Consider the following 12384-nt stretch of genomic DNA (forward strand, 5'->3'; position numbering starts at 1 on the left):
CCGCGCGACCGTTGGGGGGGCGGGGGGAGCAGCCGCGCGACCGTTGATGAGGAGGGGGCCGCGCGGCCGTTGGGGGGGGCCGTGAGGGGGAGCGGCCGCGCGACCGCTGTGCGTGAGGTAAGAGTCGCGCGGCCGTTGACAAGGGGGGCTCCGCGCGACCGTTGAGGGGGGCGAGGCGAGCAGCCGCGCGACCGCGCTGTGTGAGGGGGAAAAAGTCGCGCGACGGTTGATGAGGAGGGGGCCGCGCGGCCGTTGGAGTGGGGAAGCAGGTGGGGGGAGCAGCCTCGCGACCGCGCTGTGTGAGGAAAGAGTCGCGCGACCGTTGATGAGGAGGGGGCYGCGCGGCCGTTGCGGGGGGTGTGAGCTGGAAGCGTAGGGATGCTAGTGGAGGGAAGGGGTCAGCTCCACGCGCGTCGACTTGGCCGCTGTGGTCGCAGATGCCCGAGAAGGCTGCTGTCCCTGCAGGCGGTGCCAGTGGGAGGACAGTCTGCTCAGCTCAGCCTGTTCTCAGCGGGGAAGGCCTTCTTTCTAGAGTGCTGCTGGGTGACTTCTTTAGATAGCAATATATATATGTGTGTTTATCTTTTTGTTGGCTTGTGTTTTTTTTTTTCCCTCTCTTTGTTACTTTCAAGGGAAAATACCTCTGTGCCCTAGCAGAGAATACCTGGCTCTGCTGGGCCTTCACCACTTAGTTGAACTCCCTGCACCATTGCCTAGTATCTTTCAGATTTCACCTATCTGCCCCCAAATTGAGCAGAAGCTATAGGGCACTTGCAAATCAAACTCAGGGCACTTTGTTTCCTGAGTTTGATTTGCAGGTGTTTTGTTTGTATATGCCCACTATGTTTTTATTTAAAAAAACACATTTTTAAATTTAAATTTTAGTAGGTGTTTTGGATATCAGTCTGATATCAGTCAGAATTTGGATTAATAACTATGCAATATATTAGGTTTGAAGTTGGCATTTTTGGACCCCTGATACAAGTTGGTGATTTTAACACACAAGGGATATTGTTCTGAGCTGACGTTTTTCTTGTGTCAATAGAAGGCAAAGCACTCTACTAGGATTTTTTTCTTAAGCATTTCTCCTTGCAGATATACTAACAGRTTTATTGTTATAAGTTTTGTTGAGACAGATACCCGTTTCAGATGAATATCTCTGGCATTTTAGCCTACACTTGAAAAAATASAAACCCTCTAAGATACAGCAAAAGTTAATAGAAAAGCACTTTTAAGGAAGAAAATGACRAAACAAATATTTAATAAAAATGCCAAATACAAGAAAAGTTTTCTATTTCTTTATTAATGTTTTGGCAGATATCGCCAAATATTGGAAAAAGCCATTCAACTGTCAGGTGTGGAACAACTTGAAGCTTTGAAAGCTTTTGTAGAAGCAAGTAAGTGCGTCTCCTGTAATTATTCACTTGTTGATTGAACAAAGGTCTGGGCCTTTAGGATTCTATTTTTGTTAGGTCTACATGAGGCTATTAAAATATATAAATTTCTAGTCATATTCAAACTTAAATAGGATTAGAAGAACCAAACATCAGTTTATTTGGAATTTAAGGGAMTACAGACTTGAGTTTTGTAAGTTAACTTTCAAGCCTCAGCATGACAGTTTCTGAAGACAGATCGGAACACCACCTAAAATGTAAAATAGTCTGCATAGAATGGTAAAATGGATATTGGATGCAAAGCTATCTTCAAACAAAATTTAGATTAAACATGCAGATTGGTCTGACATGTTTCAGCAACTGAAGAATCATTCAGAATGAAATACCTTCCTAGGTAATAAATTAGACCAAGAAATACACTAGTATTTGCAGGGGGGTGCAAACTCGAGTGTCAGTTTGAGGAAAATTAAATTCACCTAAAAGTCCTGTATTTTAAATACAGATTTAAGATACTTAAATATTAAAGCAGGTGATTGAATGATTATAGACGACTGCTGCTGAAAGCACTGACATGCTTTCCTTCCACCTTGTATTTTTTCTTCGCTGTATCTTCGAACCAGTGGTGAACGAGAATGTCAGTTTAGTCATCTCACGACAGTTGCTGACAGATTTTTGTACTCATCTTCCGAGTCTTCCTGACAGCACAGCCAAAGAAATATATCACTTCACCTTGGAAAAGATACAGCCCAGAGTGATTTCATTTGAAGAGCAGGTAAGAGATCGATTGACCAGGACTTCTGGTTTGCAGGCTTGACTTAAAGTTTTGTTACATGCTAAAAATCTTAGAATTTACAAGTATGTTCAAAATAGATGTTCCTAGTCCCATTTGACTTAYATACATACAGAACTTCTACCAAATGCTACATTTGGGACTGTGCAAAGAATAAAGACAGTCTCTTAAATCAGTATGCTAGGCCTGTAATACCTCTGCAACCAGAAAATGGCTTTTCAGTGACACAATGCTCAAGCTACAGAAACTGTCAGGATGCCAACTGGTGCTCCTTGTTTTACTTTATTATCCAACTAATGGAATGGACAAATGACACAGAAATATTTTGCCAAGAAGCTTCTGTTGCTATTTAAAATTAGCATTCCTCCTCCCAACCATCCCATCCCCCCAAAAAAAAAAAAAAAAAAGGGAAAAAGAAAAAAAGATTTATGACTCTCTTTAAGCCTAGAAATGTACCAGGAGAATTACTTTCCTTGGAATCTCCCCCCTGCAGCTAATGGCTGAATACCTTGCAGTTCTTTTTCAGGTCCTTGGTTTACTTGTGCAAAGCACTTGAGCATCTGCTGAGACTACTTCCTCAAGATGCTCATGTAGAAATCTCATGGGATCTAGTATTAGGACAAAACCCATGCAGTGACTGTCATGCTTTGTATTTGCATCTGTTTACCTTTGGTCTCTTTAAGCAGCTTCATTCTAAAGCTTAACCAAGCGTGCTCCTCTGCACATTATCTTAGTTATTCAGAAATTAAATCCTAGACCAGGGCAAGCTTCTTTTATGAACTACGCTTCTGTTTATAAAACTTAGATTCTATTTAGAGTACTTTACCTGTAAACGGCTGCACTCCAAACTGCAAGTTGAGARTGAGTTCACATCGCTCGTACCTCACAGGCTTGGTATGAGGTATAACTTGGAGAAGGTGAATTTTGATGCTCTTATTTCTCTATTTCTTCCAAAATTTGCTTTGATCTTTCTAAATAGTATATAAAAAAGTTAATGCTCAGCATTCCCCCACCAAATAAGTTCCTTATGTTTTAYCCTGAGCCAGAGAAATACTTCAAACCATCAGTCAGATGTAAAAAGCTTGTCTTAAAGTTCGATTAAATATTTAAAATYTTCAAGTGGGTGGAGTTGTGCGGGTGCAGGCTTGTTTCTACGGAGCTGAGATAATGGCCAAGTGAGTATTCATAATAAGAAGAGATATTGCCAATAGGAATACAAAAATCCATCAAGTTTGTCATGTTTGGGATGGGTTTTCTTTTGTCCAGGTTGCYTCAATAAGACAGCATCTTGCATCTATTTATGAGAAAGAAGAAGACTGGAGAAACGCAGCACAAGTATTAGTGGGGATTCCTTTGGAAACAGGGCAAAAGTAAGTGTCTTGCTAGATGCTCTTTAGGGGTGGTCRAGTGTATTTGAATATGCTCACTCCATTCATACTTCACCAGAATGGAGAGTGCCAACTTTGGAGTTCCATATTTTCTCAGAAACAGAGCCTGATTGCAGTCTTTTAAAGTAAACTTCATTCTAGGGTGTTAGGTCTTGCACTATAAGCTTGACACTATTTATCTGTCTTGKTGATAACAGTTTTAATAGTATTTTTCACAAGTCCTTTTAGGGTTACTTTGCCTGTGACACAAATTGCAAAGGTTGGCTTCTACCATTTGAAACGAAGACACAGAAAAACCCACAACYGTATTTTTGAATCTCAAAGTTCAGACTAAAGCTTTCTGTTACTTTTTTGTCTGTCTTKACTTTCTGTCTATTCTCTTGTAAAGATAATTGCTATACTTTTTAGCCAGTACAGCACCCATTTGGTTCCACTCCAGATTTCTTTGGACTTGAGTATCTCTRCAATTATGAGAAGCAGCTCATACATTAGGTTCTTAGTGGACAGTGTTGTTTGTACTGACATTTGTAGGACTCAGATCTATATTTGCATTCATCTCAACTTTCCTTACCGTGAATGGAGAGTGCTAATTTTGGGGGCAGGGAAGGAAGCAGGGTAAAGCCAAAGCTGCCAAGTAGAAGCAAAATATAGATTTAGAGCAGCAAAAAGCAAAGGTGGCTGTGGAGTAATTCTGAGTACTTATTTTCCTGTTTCTTTACAGACAATACAACGTAGACTATAAGTTGGAAACCTACCTGAAAATTGCCAGGCTCTATCTGGAGGATGATGACCCCGTTCAAGCAGAAGCTTACATTAATCGTGCTTCCTTGCTTCAGAATGAATCAACTAATGAACAGCTACAGATCCATTATAAGGTTGTGTAACTTACTGGGCTGCTTTTTCTTTTGTAAAGGAAAACGAACCTGTGCTGAGATATTTTTATGCAATGCCAAGAATACTTTCATAACAACAAAACAGGAAAGGAGGGAAAAATCTAAGTGGCCTTGGGAGTCTGAGAGCCACATGTTAACAGTAGCTAGGTAGCTGGTTTCTTTTAATTTCAAGAGAAACCTATAAATGCTCCTTCAGTGCCAGCATTGTTGAATTCATGTTAGGCTTCAAGGTGTCCAAATTTTAGCTGAAAATATTGCCCCCTAGCCTTGTCTAGGAAAATAATAATGGGGAAAAAAAATCTTGGTACTCGAGACAACTGCAGCATTTTTTAGACAGCAGTTTAAATGAAAAAACTGTAGCAGGTCAAAGCTGCAGTCAGTAAATTGACTGAGCATTTTTCTTTTGTTGTGGATTTATCGCATCGATAATACCCTAATAGTGCTACACTAGCTTTAAGAACTTGAAAATTTTCCTATCATTCTACCAGTTAGTTTTTGTCTAGAGGTATGTACTGAAATAGTACAGAATGGTTTAAAATTGTGTACTACAGTGCACCGATGTCAGTAGGTGTAGTTTATGTTATTGTGGACTTAGTTTCTGCCTGCCCCTGCTTTTCTGATTTAGTTTAACCTTGCTATGTCTTACAGTTGCTTACAGTTTTGAAAGAAAAAAAGCAACTATTTGGAATGTGGAAATTACTGCTTAGGTGCCGCCAACATCAGTGGTCAAGGGGAAACTCCGTGAACTTTTAGCTGTGTAATACTTCATAAACTTAATTTCCAGCATTTCAAAATTTACACAGCACTTAAAAACAGTGCTGAGAAAAGTTCATAGAATCCTCTACCACATTAATTTAGCAAGAAATTTGAGAGCTAAGCTAACAGTTTAAAGGCACAGACTTGAGCTCTTGCCCACGATGGAGCAGAGCAGTGTTTGTGGGAGCTGTTGCTTTGTAATGCCTAGATGAATACCCATCTGTCCTGCGCGGTCACTTCCTTTGACTTTACTGATGCCTAATTTCTTTCTAGGTGTGTTACGCTCGAGTGCTGGACTACAGGAGAAAGTTCATTGAGGCTGCCCAGAGATACAATGAGCTCTCCTATAAGAGCATAGTCCATGAAAGCGAGCGACTGGAGGCCCTGAAACATGCTTTGCATTGTACTATTCTAGCATCAGCAGGTAAAATACATGCTATAGTTTTATAGAAAAGACCCACCATGCAGATCCCTCTGCCATGTGAATCAGTCAGCCTCTTGGAAAGATTTGGTAGGGAATCCAGAGCTGTCAACACAGCATCACAAACCTGTTGCTGGCTAACTGGTAGTTCAGAGGTGGAATAACTTWCACCGTCTTGGCCAGCGATGAAGTGCCATCTTGCCTCAAGATGCAAGAGAAACAAGAGTAGAAAATGTTGGTGTTCTGGACCCAAACAGGAAAAAGTCTTCTCAAATACAGCTCCGTTAGTCTGATGTTTATCTATAGAGATAATTTTCCTTCTACTTGTAAAGATGCAGTCGTTTATGGGGATTCTTCCTGCTTCTTTTAGGACAGCAGCGTTCACGTATGCTTGCTACGCTCTTCAAGGATGAGAGGTGCCAGCAGCTTGCAGCCTATGGCATCTTGGAGAAAATGTATCTAGACAGAATTATCCGTGGAAATCAACTGCAAGAGTTTGCCGCTATGCTCATGCCTCACCAGAAGGCAACTACAGCTGATGGTAACCATTTCTCTAAGGCCTCATAATACTGAGTACTCATCTCCAGGAGTTCCCTTGCCATCTGCAGTGCATAAGTGTGTGATGGCAAAAAAATACCGTATTGGTTGTGATTTTTTCAAGGTGGTTCCCTGGAAAATCACCCTCAAGAGGATAATTTAATAGTAAGGCTTCTTACTGCAGTTAATTTTATCACCAACTATTAAGCTTTTCAAATATTCTTCTAGAATCTAATCTCAAATTCTGACTTTTCAAGCTTATACAGTCCTCCTTGGTAACTGCGTCTTATGCTTTTCCCTTATACTTTGAGCCCTTCCGTGCTTTCCCAGTTTGAAGGCATAGTTATGGAGAGGTATTTTAAAACGCATCAAATGCTACTTAAATATTATGTGTTGATTAAAAAAAAAGCCTTGGTTTGTACTGTTTCTCGACTACTCACAGATAGGGAAGGGAGGACTTGGACTTCATTTTATGTCCAAGTTGTTTTGTGATCCAGTGCACYAAGATCTTTCTAATTTGGATCTTAACCAGAACCATTAAACAACAATACTCTCTAAATTTATAGCTTCCCTGGGATTCTAACAATGCCAGTCTCATTGTGCAAGTGAGAGAACTGAAATGAAGAATACTAAAACATGAAATACCTCTGAATGGGGCACCTTTCTGTTACACAACACATGGTAAATAACAAGAAAAAGTAGCTCTCTGCAATGGCAGGTGCACCAAACTTAAATATTATTCCTACAACAAGCTTCAGACATTTTTGAGGTCAGTCTCTTCTGCTACCACCTGTACTGCTTGTCTTATAAAGCGCAAGGATTCATGTCAATTGCCATTTAACAGCAGCTTTGAGAGAGAGCTAAGATGCAAGTGAATAAGTGCTAAAATGATAAAAATTGACAGTTGCAAGGAAAAAGAAGGGCGGGGGGAGTGTTTGAATCATTCTTCAAGCATAGTAGGTAGTTAGATTACTGGTGCCCTGAGAGCCAAATGAAAGAGTAAAATAATAATGTTTCATTGGACAAGTTGAGAACATGAGAGCTCAAACTCTTTAAATTCAGATACTAGGTCATATAGCAAAATCAGTGAGGCCAATTCAATCTCGGCCTTCATCTAGTACATTTGTCCCTAGTACCACATCCACTTAATTGTTCTAGAATAGAAAGACTTTTTTTAGCTACGTGTTTTAAAAATGAACCCAATACAGTTTGTTTTTACTCCTTTTTTTTTTCTCCCTGTGTGAATTAATATCGATGCGAGGCTAAGGGATGTTTCTAGACTTTCTGCATACACAACTTTGAAGGGGAAGGAGATAAGCATTCTTCATCTGTTATACCATGTAAAATGTTCAAATTTTGTATAAACTTTCTCATTTAACCTCTAAGGTTCCAGTATCCTGGACAGAGCTGTTATTGAACATAACTTGTTATCTGCAAGCAAACTTTACAACAACATTACCTTTGAAGAGCTAGGAGCATTACTAGAGATCCCTGCAGCCAAGGTAGGTCTTTCTGCATCTCTCAAAAAAATGAGAAGCGCTACAGGGACATAAGAAAACAGTCTTAGTAAATACTAGGAAAAAATAGTAGATCCTAAGAAATTAATAAATACTCTATTAAATGGATTAGCAAATTTAAACGTTGAGCCCRTTTTGTGAGAAGTAGAGGTACGTGATGCGGAGAATTTGGGTATATCTGGGTATATTTAGTCATTACATTATGACAGTGCTGGCATTGTTCTGTGCTTTTTGTTTGTTTTTCTCCAATATGCATAGTGATAATTGGAAAAAAGAAAAAGGAGGGCTATGGAAGTCTCAGTCATTTCTTATTTGGGTGGGAAATGGAGAAAAATACTAACTTTTCCTTTTCCTATTTTTTAGGCAGAAAAGATAGCATCTCAGATGATAACCGAGGGTCGCATGAATGGATTTATTGATCAGATTGATGGAATTGTTCATTTTGAGAGTAAGTTTGCCCACACTCACATTTCAGCACCGTTCAGAATGAGCTAACTCAATTGCTGCCTTAAAGCAACCAGTTATCTTCGTGATATTTGTTCCAAGTAAGCTTACTGTGTGGCCACGAGGTGGCAGAGCTTGCCCTTGAGCAGGGCCTCACTTCTCTGCTATTACACATTCTTTTACCTGCAGGAAGGTGCAAGTTGATCCTTTCAGTCTCTGTAGGAAAACGTTCTCCAGGAAGTTCTCTGCTCAAATCTGCTTTGCAGTGCAGGAGTTAGGCTTGTAACAAACAACCAAAACCATTATAGCTTTTGAATACAGAAATGAGCATGCTGTAGCTGCAAGGAAGGCTTCTTCTGCGAGGTAGGTGAGGGCAGTGCTAGAAGAGAAAGTAAAAGCTGAAAAAGTATGGGAATTGCTAAGACACATTATGATTTCTTGGTTCTCTTGCAGCCCGYGAAGCTTTGCCAACATGGGACAAACAGATCCAGTCGCTGTGTTTCCAGGTTAACAACCTGCTGGAGAAGATAAGTCAGACAGCCCCAGAATGGACAGCCCAAGCAATGGAGGCTCAGATGGCTCAGTGACAGTGCCACCATCTGAACAGGGGCAGCGACCTGCTGTGAAGGGAGGGAGCTGAGCAGGGCTGCAGACCGAGTGAATAACCCACCTTTATTTCCCCACCGTCTGCTTCTACCCTGTTTTAAGGCACAATTCAGTGCATACTGTTCGATGTGCAAGTCTTCTAGGCATGATGCTGTTGCTGCCTACACATTGCACTCGGCTGTCCTGAAAAGCTGTGGTTTCCCCTTAAAAGCTCTGTAACATTTGCAGCAGGCTTTTGTTTTGGTTTATTTAATTTTTTTTTCCACAGTTGTTCTACTAGCTTTGTAACCCATGGTATTTGTCCTGCTATGGAAATGTGACTTGTTAATTTTAATTGTAATTATTCTAATAAAGGCCAGAACGAGCCATTTAAGTCTTGCCGTGACCCACTTTTTACCTTGAATACCGAYTTAAAATCGTTTCACTTGGAAATGTCAATTTTAGCCCCTCAAGCCTGGAACCAGCAGCTCTGCTCTTCTGTGCTRCAGAATGCCAGTCAGAAATGCTCATGCATAAATACAGCCATAAACRAATAAGCGGCCTCTCCGAAGATATGGCCACAGCAAGCCCATTACCTCTGCGGTGACTCTCCTCTCCCCTCCTCCTTGGARCACAAGAGAAGGACATGGCCTTGCTCTTACGGTTTGTATTTCTTTTGAAGATTAAGGTCAAGAAACTATTTGTTCTTCAGCTCTGTGGGAGAAGCTTGCGTTTCATGAGCTTGCTGTCACCCCATGTCTTTGTTAGCACAAGTGCAGCCCTCCTCGCTCTCCTCAGGGCTGTGATTGTGAGACAACTCTTCTCAAGGTAAGGTTTAAGGTGAGGTTTTATAGTCAGAGATGATTTATGTACATGTTGTTCTTCAACACCTYTCAGATACTGCAGTTAGTGGCTATGTACAAGATATTAATACTGGATACCTGCTTACTCACAACAGTACTAACTGAAGTTGGTCCATGTGAGACAAGGAGAGGTTCTCCMTTTCTCTAGATGAGTTTAGTTTTGCCAAGATATCACCTAACTTAAACCTGGACTGCTTTTATACTGTGTGTACTTTGGAACGTTATCATGTCCAAACATGAAGTTTGAGTTTCCCTCATCCTCCCCTATCCTTATCTCACTTGCACATATTTTAAAGTGAAGAAAAACAGTACAGATACAGGTTGTATGCTGAAACCTTTAGGGATGTCCAGCTGCTTTCCAATACCTCTTCCCCCACAATAAAGAGATGTTYGTTGTGACCATTATTACATTTCAGTGTCCCAAAATGGGAGGTAAAAGGGGAGAACAATTTCAGACCCATATACATTGGAGGGAAAAAAACSCTCCAGAATAAAAGGACCCCCCAATTTGTTTAGCAGTAAAACTGGCATGGGAAAGCTAGGGAACAGATGTTATGGTTGCTATATGTAACTCYGTCCTGCAGTTTTTTAAGACAGCAAAATACATTTAGTGCAAAGGTTAGATGAACTTTTTCTTACAGCTGTTTCTTTAGTTAATATGTCGGTGAATAGAATATCTTAATTTGCTATAAATATCTCAATTTTCTTGAGAATGGTGTTCATATAACCCCATATTTAGCTGTGTACCTTGGGTCTAAGTCCTTTCCCACTTCCTAGTTCATTGTCTGCTTACAGAAATGAGATGGGGTCCCCTCACAGGAGAGGAGCCCCAGCACAGAGCCCCCGGGTGAGCCCCAGAACCAGGCAGAGGCTACAGCAGCCAGTTTGGGCTCCCCTGGTTATTTTGGCCACACAGTCACTTCACCTGCATGACACAGCCCTCCTTCTAGGGTATATTCTCAAGCAAGATTACCATTAGGTGTTGAAAGTGATGTTGTCTCATTCTTCCTTCTCTCACTTGCAAAGAGAAATTTTCATCACAGTATCAACCCTAAGGCTTGTTCCTTTTCTTTTGCTTAGCTTTTCTTTCCAGCTTGTTTTCTGACAAGCAATCTCTTGGGAATGTACTCGCTATCATGTTTATACTTGTCATATCTACTTGAATCCACCTTCCACTTGAATCCAAAAGAAAAGAGTTTAGTGCTTCACTTTGCTCTATGTAAACCAGGAGATAGCTCTAAAAAGGCATGAAGGATGTGTCTTCAGCTGCCTTGTGCAGTCATTGTTTTACAGAAGTTCCCAGGGACTTCTGCAAAGCAGGGAAAGCACCACTGGACCCTTTCTAAGAGAAGAAAATGAGGCAGCCCATTTAGTTTGAAAACTGAACTGGCCTTTGGTGATCAAATGATCAGATAAGAGAAGGGGGGGGCAGTATAATTGCAAGCCATTCTTGTCAAGACCTCCCCTAACCCAGGGAGCAGAAACCATCAGTTCCACTAGATGGGGAGCTTAGCATACAAAACAGCAGCAAAAAGCTTGCTGTTCTGGAGAATTGCCAGCTTTTAGCTTTACAGTGTGATTCAATCGCATTCAGCCTTAGCCAATATAGAAGAACAGCAGAATTGACTGTTCTTGGCTTTTTAGACCTCTCAGACTGAATCCAGAATACMTTATGAATCTTTTCTCACAGCTGCAGGCAAGAAACCTCGCTGACCACCTTCTGCTAGTAGGTCATGCTGGCAAGTGGTGCAAACTGATCCTGAACTTCCAGATTCCTGTCCAGCAGGTGAACAAGGCACAACAGAAAACGTAGTTCGGAAAAGGGAAGCAGGCATTTTCAATGAGGTTTACAGTAAAGAAAGTTAATTTCTAACGTGATTTGTCAGTGGCAGCTTGGGATGCAACATCACATTCCAAAGATCTTGCTGGCTTTATATGCTTTTCAAAATAAAGAAACTTAGTACACTATTACTTACATGATACGGTTAATAGAAACTTTCAGAAGAGTCACCAAGACCACGAGAATTATTCACTAAAGCAACAATAGCCAGGCACACTCTTTGCTTCCCAACTTTATAAAAGCCTAAAAAAACTCTTCTTAGCCCAAGGCACAGGCTTTTGATATAAAAAAAAAAATGCATCTTTATCCTTCTGTAGTACTTATTAATCTAATATTGTTCCCTACATAAAGCATTTCAGGCTAAAAAAACACATTACCCCAAAAAGACACTGGGTAATAAAAAAATAGTCACCCTTAACTAATTTTCACTGAATAAACAGCATCAGCAAATGTTTAATCAAACCTCTAAAACCTTGTCTTTATATGACTATTTAACGAGACACAAGAAACCCAAAACATTTTAAGAATGCGGCTTTACTATCAAACTGTGACAATCTAAAGCGCTAATCAGAAGTTAAAGGCCTCTCCATACTGTTCTGCCCACACGGCCTCTAGGACTACAACGTCCATATCTTTTCCTTTTTTCTTTAAGGAGCAATACTGAGCCTCATCAAAAGGTAGGACTGTTTGTAGGTCACTTAATGGTTCACTGCCATCTACAAACTTCTTGCAGGAACCTAGACACAGTTAACAGAAAACACTAATTACACCAACTCAGAAATTTATCTACAACATAGAACTTTTATATTTTGATGCCAAAAAGAATTAAACATTTACTTATACATCATTAGCTACTCTATTCTATACATTACTATCTTAAAAGACTCTCTATTAGTAAACAAGGCAGATTACTATGAAAGGCTCACCTTTCCTTAGCGGGTTCAAGACTTAAAAAA

At 40.5% G+C, this 12384-nt stretch overlaps 1 protein-coding gene across 1 annotated transcript; it reads left to right on the plus strand.

The window, feature by feature from the left end:
- Nucleotides 1–1309: 1309 nt before the first annotated feature.
- On the plus strand, nt 1310–9070 carry COPS4 (COP9 signalosome subunit 4; the record flags this gene model as incomplete). Its single annotated transcript, XM_026041307.1, has 9 exons — nt 1310–1397; nt 2015–2166; nt 3451–3554; nt 4294–4447; nt 5495–5645; nt 6013–6183; nt 7566–7681; nt 8060–8144; nt 8594–9070. Coding segments are annotated over 9 exons (1155 nt in total), but the record flags the coding sequence as incomplete, so codon positions are not given.
- Between the last annotated feature and the right edge of the window lie 3314 nt (nt 9071–12384).

Source organism: Nothoprocta perdicaria, unplaced genomic scaffold (genome assembly GCF_003342845.1).
Source record: "Nothoprocta perdicaria isolate Ctin4 unplaced genomic scaffold, notPer1 scaffold_281, whole genome shotgun sequence".
NCBI classification, from domain to species: Eukaryota; Metazoa; Chordata; class Aves; order Tinamiformes; family Tinamidae; genus Nothoprocta; species Nothoprocta perdicaria.